At 42.8% G+C, this 27,353-nt stretch overlaps 1 protein-coding gene across 1 annotated transcript; it reads left to right on the top strand.

Moving 5' to 3' along the window:
• The first annotated feature begins 154 nt into the window (after positions 1 to 154).
• On the top strand, positions 155 to 27,222 carry LOC134441543 (calpain-2 catalytic subunit-like). Its single transcript, XM_063191903.1, has 21 exons — positions 155 to 510; positions 884 to 953; positions 9,555 to 9,673; positions 11,316 to 11,449; positions 12,459 to 12,627; positions 15,200 to 15,283; positions 16,556 to 16,641; positions 17,811 to 17,885; positions 18,194 to 18,354; positions 20,583 to 20,752; positions 22,503 to 22,514; positions 22,719 to 22,930; positions 23,582 to 23,618; positions 23,719 to 23,784; positions 24,040 to 24,097; positions 24,311 to 24,375; positions 24,578 to 24,646; positions 24,878 to 24,956; positions 26,427 to 26,543; positions 26,838 to 26,896; positions 27,010 to 27,222. Exons 1-21 carry the CDS (start codon positions 274 to 276, stop codon positions 27,031 to 27,033), a joined length of 2,103 nt encoding a protein of 700 aa, XP_063047973.1. The 5' UTR covers positions 155 to 273; the 3' UTR covers positions 27,034 to 27,222.
• The last annotated feature ends 131 nt before the right edge of the window (positions 27,223 to 27,353 follow it).

Raw genomic sequence — 27,353 nt, 5'->3', positions numbered from 1 at the left:
CAGGGTGCTTTAATCGCGCTCGATCCATTACTTATGTTTCACTCTTCAAATGTGTAAAATATTAAGTATTTTGAAGCCAATAGTGAGCTGCACACACGCGCAACTTTGGCTGGGGAGAAAACTATGCCAAACCACGCCTGGAAGTGGGCGAAAAGTAGTAGAGGCGGAGGAATGGGAAAACTTTCCACCCCAACAAGAACTGCGTTTTCTTCCTCAGCCTAGCTTGAACAGAGGCAGCCGAGGTGGGACAGCGAACCTAAGGGAAAAAGCACCATGTCTGGGGTAGCATCCACATTGGCCAAGAAGAGGGCACTGGCCGCAGGCTTTGGTACCAACGCCAACGCGTCGAAATACCTGAACCAGGACTTCGAGTCGCTCCGGAGCCAGTGCCTGAGCCGCGGACAACTCTTCTGCGACCCTACCTTTCCGGCCGCACCTGAATCCCTCGGGTTCAATGAGCTGGGACCTCGCTCATCCAAAACCAGAGGCGTGCAGTGGAAAAGACCCGGGGTATGTCTTAGGGCATCTGTTGTTTACTTCGTGAAATGTATGTTTCTTGAAAAAAGCCATTCTTCTGGCTGTTGCTGCAAGTAGGATAAGTTTTTAAGTGGGCGTGGTCCGATTGTTCTTAAAGTTTGACATGTTAGCCAGTCAGTGAAATGTGATTCGCATATTGGCTTATTGTGTAATACAGAAAAGGATGACTCATTGGTTCGTTATTTCACTGGAACCAATGCAGTGTTTTCTTTCTTGTCAAACAAAGATTCCATCAAACTGTCAAACATGTTACACTGTGAACTCATCTATATAAACATGTCTCATTGCAAACATCCGAGATCCGAAAGTCAACTGGCAAAACCTGTATATTATTTGCTTTTTGTAGGAACTGACGTCCAGCCCTGAGTTTATAGTTGGAGGAGCCACACGTACAGACATTTGCCAGGGAGCCTTGGGTAAGAGCTCAAAATGCAGTACTAAGTCTGCATCCATCTCATCATTTGCTATATTGGAGGGAACTGTAAAAGAAAAAAGGCACTACTAGTTGGCCTAATCCTGCTTTCTATTGTTTCTAATGATTTCTATTCTGCACAGTTGGTACACTGTGAGCTCATTGATACGTCAGGTCATGGGACCAGTTTTGCACTGCACATCTGCTTTCAGTAACAATAAATAAAAAAGAGTGCAAAATATGGCACAGTGTGTTACCACCAGTTAGGGAAAAAAGTCCCATTCACAAACCTGTTACACTATGCTGTATGTACAAAAATGACTGTCAAGTGTGACTGCACTTGTGCCAACAGGACCACCATATTATTTATACATTGAAGGAGTGTTTAAAGTGTCTGGGTGTGGTATCAGGCTCACCTGCCTCTCCCTCTCTAAACGGTTTACTCTTTTTTGTTCAAGTGTTTGCTCAGTATGTTTCACATGGCATCCGAATCACATATGCCATTTAGGAGAGACAATTCTGTTGTGTGCACAGACAGGCATTGGTTACCACTGGCCTGTATTATTACGGTATGCAATCTGTAGTGCGCTTTCTTGGCATTGCTGTGGTGGCTTTCATCCAGTCTGTCTGTAATTGTGTGTGCTGATGAGATGTTTTTGTCGTTTGCGTGTTTGCCATGGTGGTTCCCTCTGCCTGCCAGAGCTGGTCTTCCCCATGTGCAGACTAGGCAATTGTCAAGGGCCCCACTACCTGCCTCTCTGTATGGGGCCCCAACCGTCAACACTCCTTTGGTAAATTGTGATATCCTACGGTGGCTGTAGCAATCATCACACTTGAAAGGTTGTCTCATTTGGCTTCGTGCCGTTTAATGTTTCACTCACACATTACAGACAACAACCTAACGTGTCTCTAGCCCGTGGCTTGATCTTGACTAATGAATAGAATACCTTCTTCTTCTCTGCACTCACTTATATAGGTTCCCATAAGCACTTGCATTACTATAGGTAGGTAGCTCCCCCTAGAGGTGTTAACCATAAATGTTAATAAATGTAGTCTGACTACCACATCCCTCCCCTCTAGATTAAAACTATTTAATTACTCTCAATAGCAATTACACTAGACATTTTCACTTAATATCCTGGAACCCTTAGTTAACCCTTAACTATCAGTTACTCACTATAATTTCTTAAACACATGTGTCATACATATTTTCTTTCTTTCTTTTTTTTTTTTCAAAACACATACAACACAAAACACTCTAACTAGGGATTCGGGTAGACTGCCTCCTCCCTGTGATGTTCCAGGACGCATTCTTGTCCTTTTGCTGGGGAACTCACTTCTAACTATGAGTAAAGTCTTTTAAGTACTCTGGAGCTTTTCTGGTACGCTGAGATCTTCTCACAGCTGGCGAATCAACTGCAGGTGAAGACTCAGGCTGCTCCACAGTCACTTCTGCTGCAGTGCTGCGGTCAGTAGAATCGGTGGAGACCGCTACCTCAGGTGCTACCTGAAGTGGTGGTTCAACGACGTCGTCCTCAGGCGAGGTGTCAGGCAACACCTCCGGTGTCGTCGCTGGTGGGGTGCAGCTTCTGCCACGCACTTGATCAATGTGTCGCCTCACAACTTGTCCATTACCTAAGGTAACTTGGAATGACACAGGGCCTGTTTTCTCTGTTATTTCTCCTGGTACCCAGGCTGGTCCTGATCCAAAGTTGCGAGTGTAGACCAAGTCTCCCTCTCCAAGTATTCTCACTCGAGCATGCATGTCATGATAACTCTTTTGTTTTTCTTGTTTGTCATGAACTCTTTTTGTAAAGTCTGGATGAATTAAGTCAAGAGTTGACCTCAGCTTTCTACCACACAACAGCTCGGCTGGTGACTTGCCAGTTGTAGATTGGGGTGTTATGCGATAGCTGAACAGAGCTCTGGACATTCTAGTTTCAATAGAGTCTCCTGTCATTTTCTTCATGAGTGACTTGAACGTCTGCACGGCCCTCTCGGCTAAGCCGTTAGAAGAAGGGTGGTATGGCGCAGTCGTGATATGACGTATGCCATTCTTCTCAGCAAACTCTTGGAACTGTTCACTCGTAAAACAGGTACCGTTATCAGAAACTATGATCTCTGGTAAGCCTTGTTGACTAAAGCTCTTTCTCAGGCATTCTATGGTAACAGTAGATGTTGAGTTACTCACAGAATATGCGTCGATCCACTTTGAGTACGCATCCACTATGATCAGGAACATTCTTCCCATCCATGGACCCGCATAGTCGATGTGGATTCTCCTCCATGGTCCATCCGGAACTTCCCAAGGGTGTAATGGGGCTACTGGAGGATTGTTACGGTTCTCCTGGCAGATCAGACAATTTTTCACAAGCGCCTCCATCTCTGCATCGATGTTTGGCCACCACAGGTAACTTCTTGCCAACCCTTTCATTCGGGTCATACCAGGGTGTGCTTGGTGTAGTTGCTTGAGTAAGGATTTGTGTCCAGGTGGTGGAATGACAACGCGTCCTCCCCACAGGATACATCCTTCTTGGGTACTGAGCTCATCCTGGCGTCGGACGTAGGGAATGAACTCAGGACTGTTCACCTTTGGCCAGCCTCGCAAGATGTATTCGCGCACTCTTGCTAGTACAGGGTCTTTGTCCGTCCACTTCTTTATTTGCTGTGCGTTCACCAGTGGCACGCCGATGTCCTCAAACAACAGCACTCTCTCCTCCTCCTCAGGCGTGCTTTCTCTCCTTCTATCCAAGGGTAGCCTACTGAATGCGTCCGCGTTGGTATGTTCTCGGCCCGCCTTGTGGATGATGGTGTACTCATACGCTGCTAATGTGACTGCCCATCTCTGAATCTGTGGAGATGTCATCTGGGGTATGGCTCTCATTTCACTGAATTTTGAGATTAGTGGCTTATGATCAGTCACTATTGCGAACTGTCTCCCATAGAGGTATTTATGGAACTTTTTCACTCCGAAAACGACCCCAAGGCCTTCCTTGTCTAACTGGGAGTAGTTCTTCTCAGCTGCACTGAGAGTTCTTGAGACGAACCCTATGGGTCTCTCTGAGCCATCTGCCATACGATGAGAGAGTACGGCTCCCACACCGTAGGGTGAAGCGTCACACGCTAAGATGAGAGGCTTGTTTTGAGTCATAGTGTACTAACACACTACAGGACTGAAGTAGCAATTTGGACTCTTCAAATGCTTTCTGCTGCTCGGCCCCCCATGACCATTTCTCTTCTTTCCTGAGCAGGGTATGTAGCGGCGCTAGCAGCGTGGAGAGCTTTGGGAGGAACCTATGGTAGTAGTTCAACAAGCCAAGGTAAGCTTTTAACTCACTAACATTTTGTGGCTCGGGCGCCTCCGCAATGGCTTCCACTTTCTCTGTCAGAGGGTGTAGACCACTGGCGTTGATCTTGTGGCCTAGGAATGTCACCTCTTTTCCCATGAACTCACACTTGCTTCTTTTCAACCTCAGGCCGCTTTTCTCCAACCTCTGAAGTACTTCCTGCACCGTTTTCAGGTGTTCCTGTTCATTTGGACCTGTGCAAAGTATGTCATCCAAATAAATGGCAACATTTGGAATGCCCCCTAAGATGCCCTCAATGGTTCTCTGGAATATAGCAGGACTGGAAGCTACTCCAAATGGTAAGCGTGTGTAGGTATACAAGCCTTTGTGTGTATTGATGGTTACATACTTTCGCGATTCTTCATTTAAGACAATCTGTTGGTATGCATGACTCATGTCAAGTTTCGTGAAGTGTTGCCCCCCGTTCAGCTGTGCGAAGAGGTCCTCCACTTTGGGAATCGGATACTGATCCACCCGCGATGCTCTATTGACAGTGAGTTTATAATCTCCACATATTCGAATGGAGCCATCCGGCTTTCGCACTGGGACTATGGGCGCGGCCCACTCTGCAACCTGCACTGGCTCGATTATCTTGTCATCCAGGAGCCTCTGTAGCTCACTTTCGACCAGTGGCTTGACTGCATAGGGTACAGGTCGGGGTTTACAGAATCGTGGTTGAGCCTCCCTGTCCACATTAATCTTTGCTGTGACACCTTTGAGCTGTCCTAACCCTTCTTTGAACACCTCAGCGTGTCGTTCGAGGATCCCCTCGAGCTGCAACTTGGGCTGTAATTCAACCTTGTTCACGATCTCGTTCATCATGGACAGTTCTTGTAGCCAACTTCGCCCTAGTAGATTTGGTCCTTCTCCTCCCACTACTACTACAGGTAAGTTCTTTTCTTTGTTTTCATGCTGCACTTTCACTTGTGCTATTCCCAGTACTCCTAATTTTTCTCCTGTGTATGTTTTTAATTTTAGCGAGCAGGGCTTTAATTCTGTGGTGTCTGTTTTCTTCCACAGTTGTGTGTATTGCTGTTTGCTTAGTATGGTTACTCCACAGCCTGTATCAACTTCAAATGTTACTTTCATTCCATTCACATTCATGATGCGTTTGATAGGCGCTACCTTGGTCAGCTCTTCTGACATGTTGTAAATTGTGTGAAAACTTGTGTCCTCTGTATCACTTTCTCCCTCCCCTCTAAGTTGATTCGCTCGCTGTTCCTTTCCTGGGCCCTTGCTTTCGCCTTTTTGTCCCTTGAACGTTGCCTTTTGCACATGAGAATTCCCCGCCTTCGATCTACAAGCCTTCTTTATATGCCCCCTCTTGCCACAATTATGACACAGTTCAGTGGCAAACTTGCATTCTGCGGCATTGTGCTGGCCTTTGCAGCGATAACAACTGGAGAATTTGCGTTGCATTTTGTCAGATACTGCGTGGACACCTACGTGAGTTTTAGGCACACGTGCATGCAGTGCTGAGTCCTCAGCTAGCTTTCCTTGCATCTCTCTCACATCTTTCGACGCTGTTTCAATAGCCTGGCACACTTCCAAAGCCTTTTCAAAAGTTAGTTTTGTTTCAGACAAAAGTCTCCGTTGCATACGGTCATCATTCACTCCGCACACTAATCTGTCTCGTAACATTTCAGACAATGAATCTTTGTAGTCACAATGCAGTGCTATTTTCCTCAATTCAGCCACATACTCAGCTATTGACTCACTGCTCTTCCGTATGCGTGAATTAAATTTAAATCTTTGCACAATCTCACTCGGTGTGGGGTTGTAGTGCTTCTTGAGCTCAGCAGTTAGCTCGTCATACGTTTTTGCTTTCGGCAAATCTGGACTGACTAAATTCCTCAGCAAGCTATAAGTAGTTGCACCAACGCTACTTAAAAGTACAGCCTTTCGTTTTTCTGGCTCTTTTATGTCATTAGCTTCGAAGAAAAAGTCCAACATTTCATTATATTCTTCCCAAGACTGAGTTGCATTATCAAAAGGGGTTACCGATCCGATTACGGCTGCCATCTTTACTTGCACTTGCCCTTGTCCTACTTGCCCAACTTGCCCTTCTTGCCGCGGCGGTGGGGGTGGTGGAACTCGGCGCGGTGGGGAAACGCTTTCCTCTCGTGAGTTGGAACCGCGGTTTTCCTCGGAGCTCGCACCTTCACTCATCTGGGAGTTTCAATCCTTGAAATCCTCGTCGCCAATTGTGTGATATCCTACGGTGGCTGTAGCAATCATCACACTTGAAAGGTTGTCTCATTTGGCTTCGTGCCGTTTAATGTTTCACTCACACATTACAGACAACAACCTAACGTGTCTCTAGCCCGTGGCTTGATCTTACTAGTGAATAGTGAATACCTTCTTCTTCTCTGCACTAACTTATATATGTTCCCATAAGCACTTGCCTTAGTATAGGTAGGTAGCTCCCCCTAGAGGTGTTAACCATAAATGTTAATAAATGTAGTCTGACTACCACATAAATGTAACTCAAGATGGGGCCCAATGATTATATTTTGCCCAGGGCCCCCAAATAGGTAGAGCCACTGCTGATGCCTGCCTGCCTGTCTTCCTGCATACCCGGCAGATTATCTTCAAAGTCAGTGACTTGTGCATGAGAATGTTGAGGATCAAGTGCCCAGCCCATGTGTGGGCGTTGAGCAAGATAATTCACATTTGCATTGTGGGTAAACAACCTCGGCTCAACCTGCTGGACAGATCCAGCTTTCCAAGAACACCATTACAGGTGTGTGAAGTAGAAGTAGCAGCACATGTACATTCATGGTGTAAGTGCAACACTATGTGATATTACTAATTACATAGTCGTTAACACCAGTTATTTGATAGTACCTAATGAGTACCTAATGTGCATGTTTTACTTTGCTTTCACTTCTACATCTATTTTATACACCTGTGTTCTATTAGATGTCACACAAAAAACAAAATGGTGTCATTTTCTAAGCAGGCTTCCCAAGCGAGGATTTTGCAAGGAGTTCTAGCAATAGACCAGAACTGCGAAAAAACATCTGTGAGATGAGTGGTTTTACAGTGTTAGGCAAAGTTTTAAAAAAAACCCTACAGTATGAATCAGAAGCTTGCGTGTGATTCACTCAGAGGCACCCCACAGCAGCAGTACTGAATGAGACCAACATGCCAGACCATGTGGTTTTTCATAGCGATGTTCTTGCCAGCTCACATAATGAGTCTGTTTATTTAACATGCACCGCCCTCAGTGCAGTGAGCAAAGTGGGAGGGCGGCTCTCTGTGACATGCTGTGTATGGCACTCCAGAAGACCAGAGTGGGTCATTTTATTTTTATTACATTGCATTACTTAGAAGACACTGTCCAAAAGCCACTTGTTCATTATTTACAGGGTATTGGTTAACAGCCCTGGAGCAATGTGGGGTTAGATGCCTTGATCAAAGGCACTTGGGCCATGGATGTAGAAGTAGGGAGAGATAAGAGTGGGATTCAAAGGAAATAATTCATATCCGCAACACTCCCAAACTGTTTATTCAAAATGCTCCTAAATATTTTGTGGCATTTTTTTTAAAGCGTGGGATTCAGACCTGCAACTCTCTGATCTTAAGACCACCTCTCTAACAAGTAGGCCACAGCTGGCCACTGTGGCCCATACTGTATCTTACTGAAGTCTGATTGTACAGTAAAAACGGCAGCAACATGACTGACTTAAAAAAAAGTTTTAGCAATACCAAGGCACTCATCTTCTTTGTAATTAAAATGCCTTTATTTTGTTGGGCATAGCATGATTAAAATACTTCGAAGTATTTTAATCATGCTATGCCCAACAAAATAAAGGCATTTTAATTACAAAGAAGATGAGTGCCTTGGTATTCCTAAAACTTTTTTTGAAATCAACCAAGCCTGTCACCAAAGAGCACCATCTTAAAAACTAGCCAGTCCCAGGAAGCACTCCCACTGGACTTCATTCTGAAACATGACTGACTTGTTGGAAATCATGTCATGAGTCAATTTGCACAGGCTATTTGCACAGGCGTAAACTAGTCAGGAGCAAACCATGACAACTTATCATGACAACTGTTAAATCTCATGGTTAAGACATGAGACAAAGTGCTCTTGAAAGGTTTCATGACCAGAAGCTCTGTACATTTTGACTCAGCCCTGTTGTTGGACTCAACATCTCATGTAATGATCCTTTAGCTTTAGCTTTTAATGAGACATTGACATGCAGCACCTTCATTGAGAAATGTGTGAATCCTTCTGACATGTTTGCATGTTGCTGTGGAGGACTAGTGGAGCTTATAGTATGTGGTGCGTCTTACTGCTGTCAAGTGTAAATATGATTGCACTGTGAACAATCGACAGCATGACACGTTGGAAGTCATACAGCGTGAGTGAGTGTTGTACTGTTATTTACCTAGGATAATTTAAGGAGAGATTATATGGACTGGTTTCTGCTCGGACCCCCTATGGGTGTGTAGAGAAACTAGTCAAATCGAGGGGAAAAGGAGAGTTCATTTCTGCTGCGTGCGTGCATGACAGGTGGATAAGCACGAAGGACTACTGTAAATATCTGAGAAGGTGGGAGACAGCTACAGTAAGATGACAACTGTCAATCACCCTACAACTCATGCTTTTCTCAAACTGCCTTTTACAGTAAAACTGCTGATTTGGAAATTTCACATAATGAGTCTTTAACCTTTAATGAGACAATGACATGCAGTACCCTTAGTAAGCAAAGTGACACTTAACGCATCTCACAGAGGTTTCACTGAGTGTGTCGTATATGTAGTGTATGGTCCATCTTCCTGTCAAGAAGAGTAAGTGTGATTGCTCTGTGAACAAAAGACAGCATGGCTGGCAGTCACTTTGGAAATCATGGCGTGAGGACTGCAATTTATTTGCACAGGCACTCAGGCTCACAAGGAGCAAGCTATGGGAAACGAAGATTCTTTGACAGTGAAAGAGAGCTTTGTTTGTGACTCCACAGACCAGACAGAGTGCTCTTTAGATGTTTGATGACCAGAAGCTGTTTCCACTTTTTAATCACAAGGCATAAGCAAGCAAAATTTCGCATTTTTAACTGATGCTTGGTAGATTCTCTGATCACATTTTATGTACGTGTCCATGATTATTGCATAACAGTAAATTACTTCTACATGACATTATACTTCACTTACCACACACTGAATGTTTTCAACAATATCGCATCCTAATATTTTATCACATTTTATGAGATTGCCAACTCTAATATTTTCTACTGCCCTCGTTCCCACAGGTGACTGCTGGCTTCTGGCTGCTATCGCGTCCCTCACTCTGAATCAGGATGTCTGTGCGAGGGTTGTGCCATCTGACCAAGGTTTTGGGGATGACTACGCTGGCATATTCCACTTTCAGGTATACGAATCTTGAATGTGCACAGCATTTATCAGTACGGTTTGGTTGCGTGTTGACATTGCTGTTTATGATACTATAATTAAGTTACAGGTTGTAACAGAGGTGGCCATACAGAGTAACAAGAACTGAGGAAGTCTGTAAGAGATCTTTGAGTTAGAAAAATATGTCCACTGACAGGATTTGCGTAGTGTTTTTCAGTGCTTTGGTGGCATGTTTGGTAGGGCTTTTTCAACTTTGGCTGCACGGTGTCACTGCTGTTTCTGATAATGACAAGGTGGTAATAGCAGTGTGAATAGCAATCGGCCTTGCAGAGTAACGAGAGGGGCCAGATGACACCTCCCTCATTTGTCTGCGTTTTCATTCAGGGCTTGCCAGTGAGATTACTCAACTCTCCTGCAATGGCATTCTTTTGTCATTACTTGCCCAGCTCGCTAAAAACTGTTGGCATGGGGGAGAGGTGAACACACAGACACGCAGGCAGACAGACAGACAGACAGGCACGCACGCAAGCATGTACACACGCACGCACGCACGCACGCACGCAGAGGGCGCACTCTCTGTCTCTGTCTCTGTCTCTGTCTCTCTCTCTCGCTCTCTCTCTCTCTCTCTCTCTCTCTCTCTCTCTCTCTCTCTCTCTCTCTCTCTCTCTCTCTCTCTCTCTCTCTCTCACACACACACACACACACACACACACGTGCACATGTGCGGTCTCTCTCTCTCTCTCTCTCTCTCTCTCTCTCTCTCTCTCTCTCTCTCTCTCTCTCTCTCTCGCTCACTCACTCACTCACTCACTCACTCACTCACTCACTCACTCACTCACTCACTCACTCACTCACTCACTCACTCACTCACTCTCTCACTCACACACCCACACACCCACACATGCTGGAACAAAACACTAACATTCCCCTCTCTTGGAAAGGCTGCACCACCACCAATATTGTCCGCAGATGTGAAGCCCTATTCCTGGGTGTGGCCAAAACAAGGGAAAGTATTCGCTGGAATAGGAAGGCCGTCTGACTCACAGAATGGGGGAACACCACTGTTTGCACTGCTCTGCAGAGGAAGAGGCGGCGTGATGCTTTTGTGTCATGTGCTGGTTTATTTTCCCCCAGTGGTTCTACTGTAGTCTAGAGAGCACCGCCCCATATTCAAACACTCCTATTTTCCCGCTCCAGTTTTTAATGGATTCAATGATTTAAATGCATTAAAAACTGGAGCTGGTAACAACATCTTATCTGAAAACATGGAATTTATTTTATTCAAGGCCAGACAGACCTATTTTGAGTCAGATGACAAGGCTGGGAAATTGCTAGCTCATCATATTAAGCAAAAGCTGGAGCTGGAAATGGATTAAAAAACACTTATTTGAAGTCTGTTCTGTCAGTCATGTTTTTGTTCTGGTAGTCATTTGATGTTAAGGCATAGTTGTAATTACACCCACATGCGTATTCTGCATACCGGCAGCACATTCCTTCATTGGGCTTCGTGTTGTGGGCAGCGTCTGACTTTCATGTGGGAGAACCCAGCAGAAGATGAATTTGTTTACACTTGTCCAGAGTTCCGAGGTCAGGATTAACATTCTAGACTGTTCTCTTAAGCATGTCCAATGTAATTACCAGAGTTCCTGTTGATTCCACAGTTCTGGCAGTATGGGGAATGGGTGGACGTGGTGATTGACGACCGTCTGCCTGCCAGAGATGGAGAGCTGCTGTTTGTTCACTCGGAGACCGGCTCAGAGTTCTGGAGCGCCCTGTTGGAGAAAGCCTATGCCAAGTGAGTTGATATAGACCCTGTTGGAGAAAGCCTATGCCAAGTGAGTTGATATAGACCAGTTTAGTGCCCTGTTACAGAAGGCTAATGCCAAATGTTATGGCTTCCACACCTGATCCCATATGGGGCCTCAGGAGCCCATATTGCAGCAAGTGACCTCAGCGTGCAGGCAAAGTTCACGTGAGCATGATTAATGAGTTTATTGCATGGCTAACGATTAATTACCTATTTGCAGGCGTTTCCCCTTAGGTTTAATTGCATGTTCTGTCACTTTGAGGGCAGGCATTTAGTCATCTGACAAATCACAGTTGAGGATCACTGATATCACAGATTGTAAGGGTTGGGCAAATGACTTCCCTCTGTCTTGCCCTCTGTCATGCCTACAACGTATGTTGACCTTTCTGGTTGTCTAGCACTTAGGTTAACTAATCGTCCCTACTAAGAAAAAAAGGCTCTACTTATGTCTACAGAACTGAGTTCAGACTGACAATAACTTTACAAAACCTACATGGTCTTTGTGACTAAATCTATTGTTAAATACATGCAATACACACACACACACACACACACACACACACACACACACACACACACACACACACACACACACACACACACACACACACACACACACACACACACAAACACACACAAACACACACACACACACAGTATAACCACTCTTATTATACCTATAACATGTTGGACGAAGTCCTATGATAACTTTCAAGGTATTTTCCTCGTTGTCAGTGTTCATGCAGTTACTACACCCTGCCTTAGTGGGGCAGCATTGTTGCTGCTACGTAATCACAGGCTTTTGTAAACAATCTTGTTAGAATAGAATAGAATAGAATAGAATAGAAATCCTTTCTTGTATACAGAATAATGAGATGTGAAGCAGCTCAGTAGGTGCTTACAACACTATATAAAACATGTATTATAAAACACTTTGATACAATCACTGACTACTACACATAAGCTACTGTACAATAAAAATGTGGCTCTTCCGCAGGGTGAATGGCTGCTACGAGGCCCTGTCTGGAGGCTCCACCACGGAGGGTTTTGAGGACTTCACTGGAGGCATAGCGGAGCAGTACGACCTGAGGGAGGCACCGGCCAACCTCTTCCAGATCATACGCAAGGCCCTGGAGTCAGGCGCACTGCTGGGCTGCTCCATAGATGTAAGATATCATCGCCACCAGGCTTGTGTTTCTCGAAAGCGTAGCTGTTAGCCAGTTAGCAAGATAAGTAGTTGCCAATGGGAAATTGCATTGCAAACATTGCATAGCTAACATACAGTCCCAAGAAAAAGTTTGTACACCCTTTGAAATGTCTTACATTTCTGTCAAAATTGATCATAAAACATGGTCTGATCTTCCCGGAAATCTCAAGAAGGAACAATCAGAGTCTGCTTTAATTAATTCCACCCAAACATTTACATGTTATGATATTTTTATTGGTCATAAGGCCATAACATTCACAGGACAGCAGGGCACAAGTAAGTACACCCTGGCATTAAGTAGGTTTTAACCCTCAGTTAGTTGCAATATCATCAGCCAGACTTGTCCTGTAGTTGCAGATCAGATTAACAAAACAATCTGTTTGTATCTTGTCTCTCTCTTCTTTAGAGAACTGCCTCTCGTCAGCAAGGTTTGTGGGATGTCTGGAGTGCATAGCTTTCTTGACTTCATGCCATATAATCTCAATTGTTTTTGTCAGGGCTTTGACTGGGCTATCTCGGAATGTGTATTTAATTATTATGAAGCCATTCTAAAGTCGATTTGCTTCTAAAGTATGGATTGTTGTCACATTTCAGGACCCATACTCTTGTGTGCTTCAACTGTGTGACATACTTCCTCACGTTTTCTCTGTAAAATATCACTATAAATTTGAGTTCATTGTTCCACTGATAATAGCAAACTGTCAAGGACCTGAGACAGCAAGGAAGCCGCATATAATGATGCTCCCGCCACCATACTCAGAAGAGGAGATGTAACCAAGAATAGCTAAAAATGGGATTCATTCTGCCAATCTAAAATTAATGGGGTTTCTGACCAAAAAAATAGTGCTGCACCTTTGAGGTTTGCAAAAAAGCATTGATATGCTTCATAGAATTACTGCAAAACATTCTGTAGACCAACGTTGAAACCAAAGTTGAATTGTTCAGGGGAACACACAATGTCATGTTTGGAGGAGAACTGGAGAACCACACCTTCACCAAAACATCATCTCCACCTTTGAGTATGGTGGCGGGAGCATCATTATATGCGGCTACCTTCCTGCCTCAGGCCCTTTTCAGTTTGCTATTATCAGTGGAACAATGAACTCAGAAGTTTATCGAGATATTTTACAAAAAAAGTGAGATCTGTCTGTCACACAGTTGAAGCACACAAGAGTATGGGTGCTGAAATGTGACAACAACCCATACTTTAGAAGCAAATCGACTTTAGAATGGCTTTATAATAATGAAATACACATTCTGGAATAGCCCAGTCAAAGCCCTGACAAAAACAATTGAGATTATATGGCATGAAGTCAAGAAAGCTATGCACTCCAGACATCCCACAAACCTTATTGACGAGAGGCATTTTCTAAAGAAGAGGGAGACCAGATACATCCAGATTGTTTTGTTAATCTGATCTGCAACTACAGGAACCACCTGGTTGAGGATATTACGACTAACTTAGGGTTAAAACCTATTGAATGCTAGGGTGTACTTACTTATGCCTTGCTGTCCTGTGAATGTTTACATCTTATGGCCAATGAAAATATGATAACTTGTAAATGTTTGGGTTGAATTAGTTATAGCAGACTCTGGTTGTTCCTTCTTGTGATTTCCGGGAAGATCAGACCATGTTTTATGACCAATTTCAACAGAAAGGTAAGAAATTTCAAAGGGTGTACAAACTTTTTCTTGGGACTGTAGTTAGCAGCAACTATGGTTTTGAGAAATGCACCCCAGGGCTGCATTTCTCAAAACCATAGTTGCTTGCTACCTTAGCTACTCTGTTGTTTGCAATGCGATTTCCCATTGGCAACTACACAAGTTGCTAATTGGCTAGCAACTATGCTTTCAAGAAACGCACCCCTGAGTTGTATAAAGTAGAAGAAGAAGTACTATTTGTGTTGTACTACTAGTGTTGTAATTACACCTGTAAGAGTACTTTAACATCTACTTTATTACAATTTTGATCACTATTAATACATCTTTTACACTGTTGAGGAATGTAGTGCCAAATTAGATGATGTGTAGGCCTACTGTAGGCCTATCTTGTGGTCATGCATTTTATTAGTGTACAGTATTCACAATCGTGAAAAAGAGAAAAATGACTACTCTGCAGTGTGCACCACAGTGTAAACATATTAGGATGATGCCTTTTCTTCACAATTACGATCACTTTGTGATCACTAGAGGGGTGTAACTGAGGTGTAACTGTGCTAGTTCACCGCTCTCGGCTCGAGCCCGCCACCTACCAGAGAGCGCTCCAGTTCGGTCATGGCAGGCACAGCATGATACCACTGAGCTTAAGGTCCAGACCGATAACTCAGTGCTATCGATACTGAATGAGGCTTTGGGAGGAAGGTTTACTATAATTCTAGGCCAAACACTGCTAGTTGGCATCCGTTACAGGGGCAGCCGTAAAACACAAAGGCTATAGAAGAAATTCCAGGGACCTATTATAACAGGCTGTTTTGTTTAATGACTTTGTATTCATTTTTTGATAATAATATCATTGTTGTCTGTCCTTTTAGATCACCAGCGCTGCTGACTCAGAGGCCATCACATATCAGAAGCTGGTGAAGGGACACGCCTACTCTCTTACCGGAGCTGCAGAGGTGTGTCAAATGGCTTTACTATACTCATGAACGGTCATCCGGGTACTTTGCTCTTAAATTTGCGTTACGCCCCTTTATGGGTGAAAACAAACCGAATGTCTCATTGACTTACATGCTACATTGGCTAGCCTAAATGAATACATTCCATGCTTCAGCCACGGCTGTTTGGCTATATTATTTGAACAACCGGCAACGGAACACGTTTTCGGCATGTTGCGCGTGAACAACGCTAGTCTACAGGTCCGTATCTTTCGTTTATTAATCCCCAGCATCACCAATTGACTTGCATGTGTTGTTTTCCCCCACAAATGGGCGTAACGCACATGGAAAACGTCACGCCGTTCATGAGTATTGCACAAATGGAAGCATGACCCTTTGGGTGTGGATTGAAGTAGGCTTACAACTCCAAAGCTTGATGCACCGACAATGGGGAATGTTTTTTTTGCCGCAGAACAATTACGTACCTTCTAAAATACAACATGTATCACAAAAGATCTTTTTGGTGTCCTTTCATCTAGAAAGTAGAGTTTTGCACCTGGATGTGTAATTCTTGTACCACAAAGACAGCCTCATTATACCTTAGAAGGCACTTAATATTAAAAAGGAGGTACATTATGGTTCTGTAAGAAGTACTGACGGTTCAACAAGTTAGGATACAGAGTGCTTTCATTTCTCTGTGGTTAAGTAATGGTGCCTTGGGAACCATCACATTAGTCACATCAAGTGCAAACACAGAGAGGGAAGGATGTGCCGCCCTGCTGGCTGAGGAGAGGAGGACGGGCAGTGTACCGGTCAGGACATTTTGTCATTTTCCGTTCCCAATAGCAATGGAGTGCCCTGTCTGCCTGACTCATTGCTTAGCAACACGTGTTGGCTGTTGTGCTGTGTGATTGTCCATTTGGGGCAGAAGGCAAGGGGCGTGGATGACTCAGAGAATAGCATACACGCCAAACATGGCGTGTTCATATCCACATATTATATTAACATTATCACTTATCACAGTCATGTAGTATATTCACAAATGTACTCACAAGTTTATTTTTTACATTTAAAAAGCTTAGTGCTGGCCCTGCCGTGGCTTAACTAGTTACTACACCTCCGACCGGTGTTCAATTCCGACTGGAGTCATTTGCCGATATTCCCCCTTATCTCTGTACCACTTGCTTCCTGTCACCATCTCTAACTGTCCTCCATTTTTTTTTATTTTTTTTTTTTTAAAAAAAGCTTATTGCTTTTGTGTTTGTCCATCTTTCTTTTGCCCCTGTGAGTCAGGTGGGCTATCGAGGCAGGAGAGAGAAGCTGATTAGGATGCGGAACCCATGGGGCCAGGTGGAGTGGACCGGGGCCTGGAGTGACAGGTACTGTCAACACGCACAGCACAAGGGACAAGATGAGGGATACAGTAGCTTTAGCTATAGGATGCATATGTAACCAAGTGGAACTGTAGATGTTAATTTTCCAATTATCAATACAATTGCGATCAATAGTTAAAACCCTGCGCCGCTGGGATAAAAACAGTAATGCTCAAGAACGGGGTTGGCTGCCACAGGATAAAGGGTTTCACCGAGCCAGGCTAGCCGGGCAGGCTTACTAGTCAAGAATAAAATAGTTCACCACTCGTGCACGAAACCAAGGGCCTATGGTAAACACCAGTCACACACACGCTCATAGGCTCACTACGCTATGTAAGTGATTAAATGACAATAAGTGTGGATATCCACTACACACAGAGTAAATCCGTATAATCACACTCAAACTACTAGTCTACTGTATGGCGCTGGCCCGACTAGAGCAGCCTACAGGCCTAGAACTGTGACAGCCAAACCCCGTAAAATAACAATGTGACAAGCGGAAGCGGCGGACAGGCAAAGGAAAATAATCAAAAAAACAAACAAACAGAAAGGTTAAACAATTTGGCTATGGGCAAAACAGCGGTGAGCAGCTGCCGCAAGCAGACCCTCGACGTACTCTGAGGTGTCTGGAATCAGGTGAAAACACACACACACACGGATCAGTACAGGTTACATACAAATAATAGTGGACAAATGTTTATGCGCACACACACATCCAGAGAGAGGACCAAGTCACTACCGTAATTTGCAAGTAACAAGTAAGTCTCAAGTTCTTCCAAACAAGAAAGACACATTTGACCAAGTCAAGTCCAAGTTATACCAAAGCCAAGTCAAGTCACAAGTCATTCCTAATATTGCAAAGTCAAGTCTCCAATCCAGTCACCAATTTGTGACTCAAGTCTGACTCAAGTCCAAGACACATGCCACAAGTCCACATCTCTGCACAAACCCACACCCATATGCAATCATATGCACGCATGCACGCACACGCATGCACGCACGCACACACACACACACACACACACACACACACACACACACACACACACACACACACACACACACACACACACACACACACACACACACACACACTCACACACACACACACAGGCCTTTTTTTTATTGCTTTTGGCTTGAAGTTAAAGACATCCATTTGTTGCCTTTTCTTGTAGCTCTTCCGAGTGGAACCACGTTGATGATTCAGAGCGTGAGAAGGTGCAGGCTAGAGCTGAAGATGGAGAATTCTGGTAAAATATATTAATTCTTTATTCAAAGCCCTATTACTCTGTTTATGTTGATCAGTATTTTGTGTTGTTCATAATGTAACAAACTACACAAATAATTTGTGGTTTGACACTACCATTGGAAAAGGAAACTACCCCAATTTCACTTACACCCGAAGGCAGAAATTAAAACAATAATACGCATTTGTCATTATTATTCCCAGTCATTAAACTGTGAGCAAGTTCTGTGTAAAAATATTTTAGTCATTTAAATGTTCAGATCAGTTTTCTAATGCTTTTGTATTAACTGAGCTTTCTCCGTGTTTGTTAAGGATGTCGTACAATGAATTCATAAGGAAGTACTCCCGCATAGAGATCTGCACTCTGACCCCTGACACACTCACCTCTGATGACCTGAAGCACTGGAGCGTCAGCAAGTTCGATGGGGCTTGGAGGAAAGGCTCCACAGCCGGAGGATGCAGGAACCACCCCTGTAAGTCCACAACCACAACATAGCATCATAAGCATGCCAATGCTAGCCTGATTATCATCGACGTTCAAATCTCTTCGAGACTTGGTCTGACCAAGAGCATAACAATTAACGTTTCCCAAACGGCATGGTTGACCTGCCTCCATTGGTTTGCATATGGTTGTTTGCTTATCGACAAAGTGGGAGGAATTCCTGTGTTTGCGGGAACTCAGAACGTACTTGCATTGCTCTTGACCTGACTAGTTGCAACACTGAAAGTGTTGCATCACTAGGAGGGCACAGCCTGGCTATGCCAATACCCCCTTGATCTCATCTTAAGCCTGCCAGTGTACCCCTCAGTATTAAAAAATAAAATACTTTAATACATGTTGCTTATTGTTACTTTAAGTATCACAGTGAGTTCTATAGAGTTCAACTGAAGAAACACTTACAGCAGTGCTATGCAGCTTATCAAGTGTATGTCACTTACAGGTAAAGCAATAGTATGTATCTTAAAGCAACAGTATACATACCTCTTTTTATGTGGCTCCCCTATTGGCCAGGATTAAATTGTCTCTGACCAGATGCTGCACGTAACTATTGAACGACAAATCGATATATTGTAAAGTGATTTACAAACCAATGTCTCTCTCCCTCGCTCTCTCGTACAACATGTTTTTATCGCTGTCTATGTCATGATGAAACTGCGTGTATACATGCATAGTTAGCAACTACTATGTTGTGCTGTCAGCCAAGCCTGAACCCTCTTACAATCTTAGGGAGTTGTTAGCCTGTGTGCTGCTATATTTGGAAGAGGAAACCAACGCACACCAGAGGTTTCAAGGTGCAGGTAGCGGGTGCAAGATCAATTTTTGAGAGGAAGATACCGCACACTCTTGTCCATCGTGCTGAATTTATTGAAACAACATTTCGGCCAGTATGGCCTTTCTCAAGTTTTTTTGCCTTTGTGCTGACATGGCACAAGCCAAGTTTTTGAACATGTTGAACGTTCACTTGCCTTGTAATGATTCATTTAACTATGTGACCTGACCTGTACTGTAAATGTCACACACACAGCAGACACTCTTGTGCAGTTTTTCAGTGACAGCCCCAAAAACACAACTCACCTACTGTAGCAGGCAGCTGGGAAAGAAAGGAGTCATCGGAGCATGGAAGTTTACTTGTTTTAATGGGTAAGTGCCAAGACTAACGTTTCAACGTTCTCACATCGTCTTCAGAGTCAATATGGAAGACCTGGGTAGGTGGTGCTTAAAAAAACTTTCAGAAGCACCTGACAGGTGCATGGGGGGGCACTTGCACAATAAAACAGGAAAACTTCCACATCTGAAGAAGCTACGGTGACTCCTTTCTTTCCCTGCATCTACCAGTGCTTTCCCGTGATGAACCAGATTGGATAGTGCAGGAGCGCCGAGGATATCTCTCTTTTCTACTGTAGCAGGCAGCTTTTTGTGTCTATGATAAACAAGAACAAGGCAGTCCAAGTCTCTCGTTTGGGCCAATGAGGTATCTAAAAAGACACTACAAAGATGCTACATCTAGCATAGGTCAGTCAGTCTTATTTTGAGATTAGTGGCCTCCCCTGGGGGTTGCTACCTAGGCTCTCTATTGTCTTTAACATTGTTTCCCAACCAGGGGTACGTGCACCACTAGGGGTACATGCGCACATCTCAGGGGGTACGTGGAGAAATGTAATTATAACAAATACATGGGGTGTAATAGCAGAATAGATATAGATCATGCATGAGGGGGGTACTCTTCATATGAGAACATGGCTTAGGGGGTACGCAGGACAAAAAAGGTTGGGAAACACTGGTCTATATAACACTAGTCTTACAGAAAACACTGCAATACCTTTTGCATATATGCCATGACCTTGAGACCCACATGAAATCCACAGTAAAATCATAGGGAGGTTGGCAATGAATGATTCTTGTCTACGTAGTTCTGACCTCGTCTTCTACGAGCCAGGCCGCGCCCTCCTAGTAACGCAACACCTTCAGCGCTGCTTCTAGTCAGGCCAGGAGCAATACAAATATTGTTTCTGAGCTCCGGAAAAATTGGGAATTCCTCCCATTTTGTCGGGAAGAAAACAACCGGTAGCAAACCAAGGGAGGCGGGTCAACCATGCCATTTGGGAAATGTTAATTGTTATGCTCTTGGTCAGACCAAGTCTGATCTGAGGATAACCAGGCTCATCTCCATTGCATGACTGTTACGGTCTCTCCCCGTAGACACCTTCTGGATGAACCCTCAGTTCAAGATCACGCTGAATGAGGAGGATGATGACCCGGGTGATGACGAGGTGGGCTGCAGCATCGTGATAGGCCTCATCCAGAAGAACAGGAGGAAGATGAGGAAGGCCGGAGAGGACATGCACACCATCGGCTACGCCATCTACGAGGTGAGAGCCAGTGGCTGCTTTCGTGTTGTTCATATTAGGGCTGTAACGATATTGTATCGAATTGAGAAATCGCATAGTCACGAGATATGCGGAGATTATGCAGTCACGATACTGCATTGTGATGCAAGAAGGCAGTATCGTGATACGTTCTGTTACCCTTCAGTCCAGAAAACAAGCACATGATATGATATGATAGTGTTTCCAAGCTTCAAATCAATATCATTATTATGTTTCAACTTTTTTTTACATTACTAACCTATCATATTCGACCTATAAATGATTATCAAAAAGATACATTTTAACAATCTTGGGGTGTATCGAACCGTAGGTCTTGATTTCAAGCAACATGTTAAAAAAACTATAGGCAAAATAAAATATCATTTATCAAATTTTTGGCACATTAGCAACAATTTAACCCTTGAGTCAGCAACATTGTATTTTAACGCAATGATCATGTCACACATGTCTTACTGTTTAACCAGTTGAGCATCAGCTAATGTCACAACACTAAAAGCCATTACAACATTATACAAATAAGCACTGAAAATTCTAGACAGAAAGCCTAGAACATATCGTTGTCATATTTTAAGAAAACATAGATTATTGGACTGGGATAACTATGTTAAATATAATGACTCAGTTTTAATCTACAAAATCTTCCATGGCCTGGCCCCTCCTCCTCTACAGTCATTTATCATAAAAAGCATAAACAGGGCTACCAGAGCCAGTTCCAGGGGTGATTGCTCTGTCCCTTTTAGAAAGAGCGCTTTTAGTCAGGCTGTTTTCTCTTGCAGAGCGTGTCACACCTGGAACACAATTCCCAGTAAAATTAGAGAACTGCCAACATTAAACTCCTTTAGTAAACAGTTGAAATTATGGCTACTAGATAATCAATAATGTCAACATAATCTTAAATAGTTAGTACTGGCAGCTGTTTAATTTATTTGGGTATTGTATTTTATAATTGTATTTTGTATTATATATTTTTTAATGTGTGTGTATTTTTGACTCTCTTTTTTTACAACTGTGTGCAATAACTGTGTATTTTTAGTTTTGTTTTAACTTTGTTGTTTTTTTAGGGAACATCAAACCTGTTTATTATTTTTTTATTATTATTATTTTTTTATTATTATTTTTTTATTTTTTAATCTTTTTTGAGGACACAAAAACACAACAATTTTTACTCTTTATAGGTTTCAAACCTATAATAAGACGTAATAAACTAATCTTGAATCTTGAATCTTGAATCTTGAATCTTGTCAAGGGACAAAAGACGGAAATTAGCCTCTTGGCTACAATCTTGTATATTTAGCATTTTTGTTTAAATGCTGGCAATATATGCTGTCCCTTTCTTAAATAAATAAACCTAAAACCTAAAACCTGAACCGTAGGTCAAAAACCGTGATACGAACCAAATTGTGAGTGGAGTGTATCGTTACAGCCCTAGTTAATATGTGAAGTTACTCACTAACATAGATACACATACAATGATAGACATAGAATAGAACAGAATAGAATAATATAATTGAATAAAATAGAATAGAATAGAACAGAACACAACAAAGCACAGCACAACACAACACAACAGAACAAATCTTTATTGTTCAACAAAAACATTTTTGGCTCATCAACAATGAAAAGTAGCCTACATAATAGACATTGTTGCCAGTGGTTGAATATAGTTGTCATATTTGAGTGTCATACATCTTGGTTCACGTTTGTCTTTGTCTTTGTCTTTGCGTTCTTCCAGGTTCCATCTCAGGTGAGCATTCTTCCTATCACTCCTTCTCAGTGAGGTTCTCTTTGGAGGAATCCGCTGACTTAAGTAAACAATAGAGAAGTACAATACTTTTTGGTTCCTCTGCTTAGTTCCGATATTGAACAATATCCTTAGCTAGCTCTGCATAGCTAGTTCCAGTGCTTGGTTCCTGTATTGACAGCTATCCTTGGCCTCTGTTTACTGTAGTTCCACGGTCAGACAGAGGTCCACTTGGACAAGAACTTCTTCCTGACGCACGCCCAGAAGGCGCGCTCCGAGACCTTCATCAACATGCGCGAGGTCAGCACACGCTTCAAGCTCCCCCCGGGAGAGTACCTCATCGTCCCCTCTACCTTCGAGCCACACCAGAACGCGGACTTCTGTGTTCGTGTCTTCTCAGAGAAACAGTCAGAGATGCAGTAAGAATTATACACATGCATACATGCAAACATACAGTACATACATACATACATCCATACAAACATACATACATACTGTACATACATGCATCCATACTAGTGTACACACAGTACATAGCCTACACACATACTTATTGACAGAACACACATACAGTGCATACGTACACAGACATACATACATACATACATACATACATACATACATATATACATACATACTACATGCATACATGCTTCTTTCTCTATGCCTCTTTCTCTGTCTGTCTGTCTGTCTGTCTGTCTGTCTGTCTGTCTGTCTGTCTGTCTGTCTGTCTCTCTCTCTCTCTCTCTCTCTCTTTCTCTCTCTCTCTCTCTCTCTCTCTCTCTCTCTCTCTCTCTCTCTCTCTCTCTGCTTGCCTCTTTTCTCTCACCCCTTTTCCTTTCTACTCCATTATTTATGTAGGCGAGAAACACTTAAGAGTGGAGTAGTCGCTGTTTAGCCATCCATCATCTTCTCACATATAACTAAATCATCTTCATTTGTAGGCTGTCTTTGGAGGCTGAAAAATATAAATACTGGGAGCAAGAAAGAGGACAATGTTTAGGACAATTCTAGAGTATTGTTGTATTGTAAAATTGTAAAATGTATTTTCTTCATGTTCTCATTGACAGGCCTTGCGATGACCCTGTAGACGCACAACTGGATGATGTAAGCCATGTTACATTTGCAGTCACTTCACTAGCCTACATGACAAGTGCGTTTTAGATGCCACATCCAATACTAATGTGATTTTCTTGTCTTTTTGTAGGACGTTGTGTCTGAAGATGAGGTGGACGCCGGATTTAGGGGATTATTTGCAAAGCTCGCAGGAGCTGTAAGTACTTGTAATTTGTTCAAGGTGCACTTCTTCATGTCCACCATTGTGAATTTCCAAGACATTTTTAGCTACAAAACTGCAAAAAATATGGCAATAGGCAGCATGGTTACAATGACCAGTATAGTTGCAGTACCTACTCAATACCTACAATGCACCTTTAAAGGACGCTGAATATGCTGATGATGAATTTAAAAAAATAATATTTTTAAGACTTGCATAATTTAAACATGACATTTCCTCACATATTGACAGGACATGGAAATCTCCGCAACAGAACTGAGGACAATTTTCAATAAGATTGTTGCCAAAAGTAAGTGGTCAACCTTCCACACATTACATACAACATATAGGATTGAAAAGGGCACATTCACTTTTCAAGACGTGGCCCCTGTTACAAATATGCTGTTACAGTGGCAATGACCACCTTGTAATGCATTGCTGAAGACTGTGTAATATCCAACAAGTGTACTATTACCGGTACTATGGCAGTAAAGTCTTTTCATGTGTTTATTTTTGCCTACAGGAAGTGATATCAAGACAGATGGGTTCAGTCTGGACACGTGCAGAACAATGGTCAACCTTATGGACGTATCCTTTTAAAACAGAACATGGAATATATGGGATATTATGGAATGGATTATGGATGAATGAGTGAGTGTGTGAATGAATGAATGAATGCATGAATGAATGAATGAATGAATGAATGAATGAATGAATGAATGAATGAATGAATGAATGAATGAATGAATGAATTAATTAATGAATACTGGATTCCTTAACTCTGGTGTAGGACAGTGGCAATGGAAAACTCGGCATTGGAGAATTCGCCACTCTCTGGAAGAAAGTCCAGAATTACCTGGTAAGAGACTCACTCACAGCCACTAACAAATAGACTCACGCCCAAGTCAGGACTGTTGTCTGTGAACTGTTACACAACATTGCTGTTTTAGCTGGTTGAGAAAACAAGCATGTCTGAAGCTGTCCGCTTGCATTGTGGAGCTGAGACAGCAACAATCCAACGTGCCTGTTCTTGTTTTACTGAGGAGACCCTAATGAATGGATGACTCTTGTCTGGTTTCCCACCCTGCAGACCATCTATAAAAAGAACGACTTGGACGGCTCAGGGTGCATGAGCACGCCGGAGATGCGGATGGCCTTGAAAGAAGCAGGTATAGTGGCAAACATGTTCATGTTTTTTTCTTTGTGTAGCATATACTGTATGTTTCCTGTGTGTTCCCTCTGTGGTACCCAAGTCTTGTCTAATTTTTGTTTGTCCATTGTAAATCACACCTTCTCATGTCCACACAAAATTTCTCTCCTGTAGAGACAATAAAGGTAAATCAAAATATAATCATCAGCATTACACTGACAGACAACATTACACTTTGCTGATGCTTTTATCCAAAGTGACTTGTAGTTATTCACAGGGTTTTGGTTACAGTCCATAGAGCTATGTGGGGTTGGATGCCTTGCTCCAGGGCACTTCAGCTGTGGAGTGGGGTAGGGAGTGTATTATGTAAGGGTGGGATTCAAACCGGCAACCCTCTGATCTAATGGCTCATTCTTTTGAAACTCGGCTGTCGGTAGACACAAGGTTGTTCTCCCGACAACCGTTGCCAATGCGTTCTATTGCAACAGCTGGGGACAATACAAATGTCTGAAAACACTAATGTTAAACGAACTCGGAGTACACAAAAGTCCTCCGAGTTTGAGTTTCGGAAACCTGAGTTGAGCACCCGTTCTTTTGCACTTTCCCGAGGCAGAGGTCTGGGTTTCCGACAACCGAGTTTCAAAAGAATGCACCATAAAGCCCATCTCCTTAACCACTAGGCCGCTGCCCACTTTGACAACACGCATTCTATTTACCCCTTAAGACACGGCATTATAAATTAGCTGTTACCAGAATGGCAATGACCAAGTCGTAGTGTATTACTAAAGGCCCTGTAAACTGCCATAGTAGTGTAATACTATCGTAGTCAAGCAGGAGGTATGGCGCAAATTAAGGGGTTAAAAGAGCATAAGACTAGAGTGCTCTATTACATAACATACACTGTGTGACCAAAAAAAGGCCCCACTAATATGTTGTTGTGCTACCTTCAGCTGTAATTATGGCACACATTTGATGTTGCATTGTTTGAGGGTCAATGGCATTTTAATAGTAGCACACACCAGGGTACAACCACAGCTAATGCCACTACTGTATGGATTAAATGTTTTTTTTTGGTAGATTATCTAAGAAGCATATTCATTGTAGTACATTAATGACCAATTACTAATTCAGTTATGATCATTAGCTATGGTTGAACCGCTTGACGTATGAGCCCAAAAAACGTGCAAAGGCTTCTAGTACATGTACATCTCAAAGATTCGAGAAATGAGGTTGAGGCCTGGACTAAGTGGCCAATCCATGTAAGAAACAGTTGTCTTGTGCTCCCTGAACGACTCTAGTGCAATGACTTGCTTCTTAACAACCTTGTAAAAAGACACATCCAGTAGTCATGTAAAAGGTGCTAGTCTGTTTTTTGGTGAGACTTTTTTTCGACCAGGCTGTGTATAGCACCAAAAAGCAAAATCACGTAGGTAAAACAAAAAGCTGAATACATGTTTGCCGATGTTTCAAAGTCTCGCTTCTCTGGCAGGTTTTACTCTGAACAACAGTATTCACCAGATCCTGGCAGCTCGGTACGGGGAGGCTGACATGACGATTGACTTTGACAACTTTGTGGGCTGCGTCATGCGTCTGGAGATGATGTTCAGTAAGATTACCCTTCTTAATAATTATTGTGGAACATAAATGTTTTGAAAAGTATGTTTAGTAGTACAATGTATGAGGTTGGAGCAGGTTCGCACACTAAAAAAGACGAACCTGGGAACCTGCTCCAACCTATACCTTACTTCTTTTGGGTCCACGCACCTAGTTACTTTTCTTAACATCTAGAGCGCAACAATATCCTTACCTCTAGTAGTACAATGTAAACATACAAATTTTGAATCAGGTGATTTTGGGCATGTCTACAGTATTTGACATGGTTCTTCTCATGTGCTTTTAGAATGTTTCAAGAAGATTGACACAGAAGAGACCGGGTCCATTGAGCTGGACTTCCAACAGGTATGAGAGGGACTATTGCCACTGCCATGTTTACAATTTAGAAGTGTCTCCCCCACTGAAATGTTTATCATTAAGAGTGTGACTGGTGTTCATGCTTGTTTTTTCTTTAACAGTGGTTGACCTTTTCCATGGTATAGAGGACCCCAACAACATCAGGACCACCACTTCATCATTTTTAAATTCAGTATTCAACCTGGCGTTACTACTCCATCACCAGCAATGTAGTAATAATATAATTATATTCCTGTTAATGTTATAGCATGTGTTTATTTTTCTGGATTTTTTAGAGGGACTGGCCCAATATTTCAAGAATAAAGCCAGCATTTGTGAACTTAGACGGTGGTCCGTTTTGTCTTTGTTATTGTTATTGTCTTCTTGTCAAGTTCTTGTTGAAAACTTGTCACAAGTCAGTGTTATTTCAAATCGCCGAGACATTGAAGTGACTGTAAAGATTGTC

This window comes from Engraulis encrasicolus, chromosome 24, assembly GCF_034702125.1.
Source record: "Engraulis encrasicolus isolate BLACKSEA-1 chromosome 24, IST_EnEncr_1.0, whole genome shotgun sequence".
NCBI classification, from domain to species: domain Eukaryota; kingdom Metazoa; phylum Chordata; class Actinopteri; order Clupeiformes; family Engraulidae; genus Engraulis; species Engraulis encrasicolus.
Note: the sequence above shows the minus strand (reverse complement) of the source record. Positions and strands in the feature narration are given on the sequence as shown.

What these genes read in the sequence shown, in the direction of transcription:
- LOC134441543 (XM_063191903.1), top strand. Translation starts at nt 274, where the DNA reads ATGTCTGGGGTAGCATCCACATTGGCCAAGAAGAGGGCACTGGCCGCA. An exon ending in CTGGCATATTCCACTTTCAG is followed by an intron (nt 9,674 to 11,315) that starts GTATACGAATCT and finishes TTGATTCCACAG; the next exon opens with TTCTGGCAGTATGGGGAATG. An exon ending in TGCTGGGCTGCTCCATAGAT is followed by an intron (nt 12,628 to 15,199) that starts GTAAGATATCAT and finishes CTGTCCTTTTAG; the next exon opens with ATCACCAGCGCTGCTGACTC.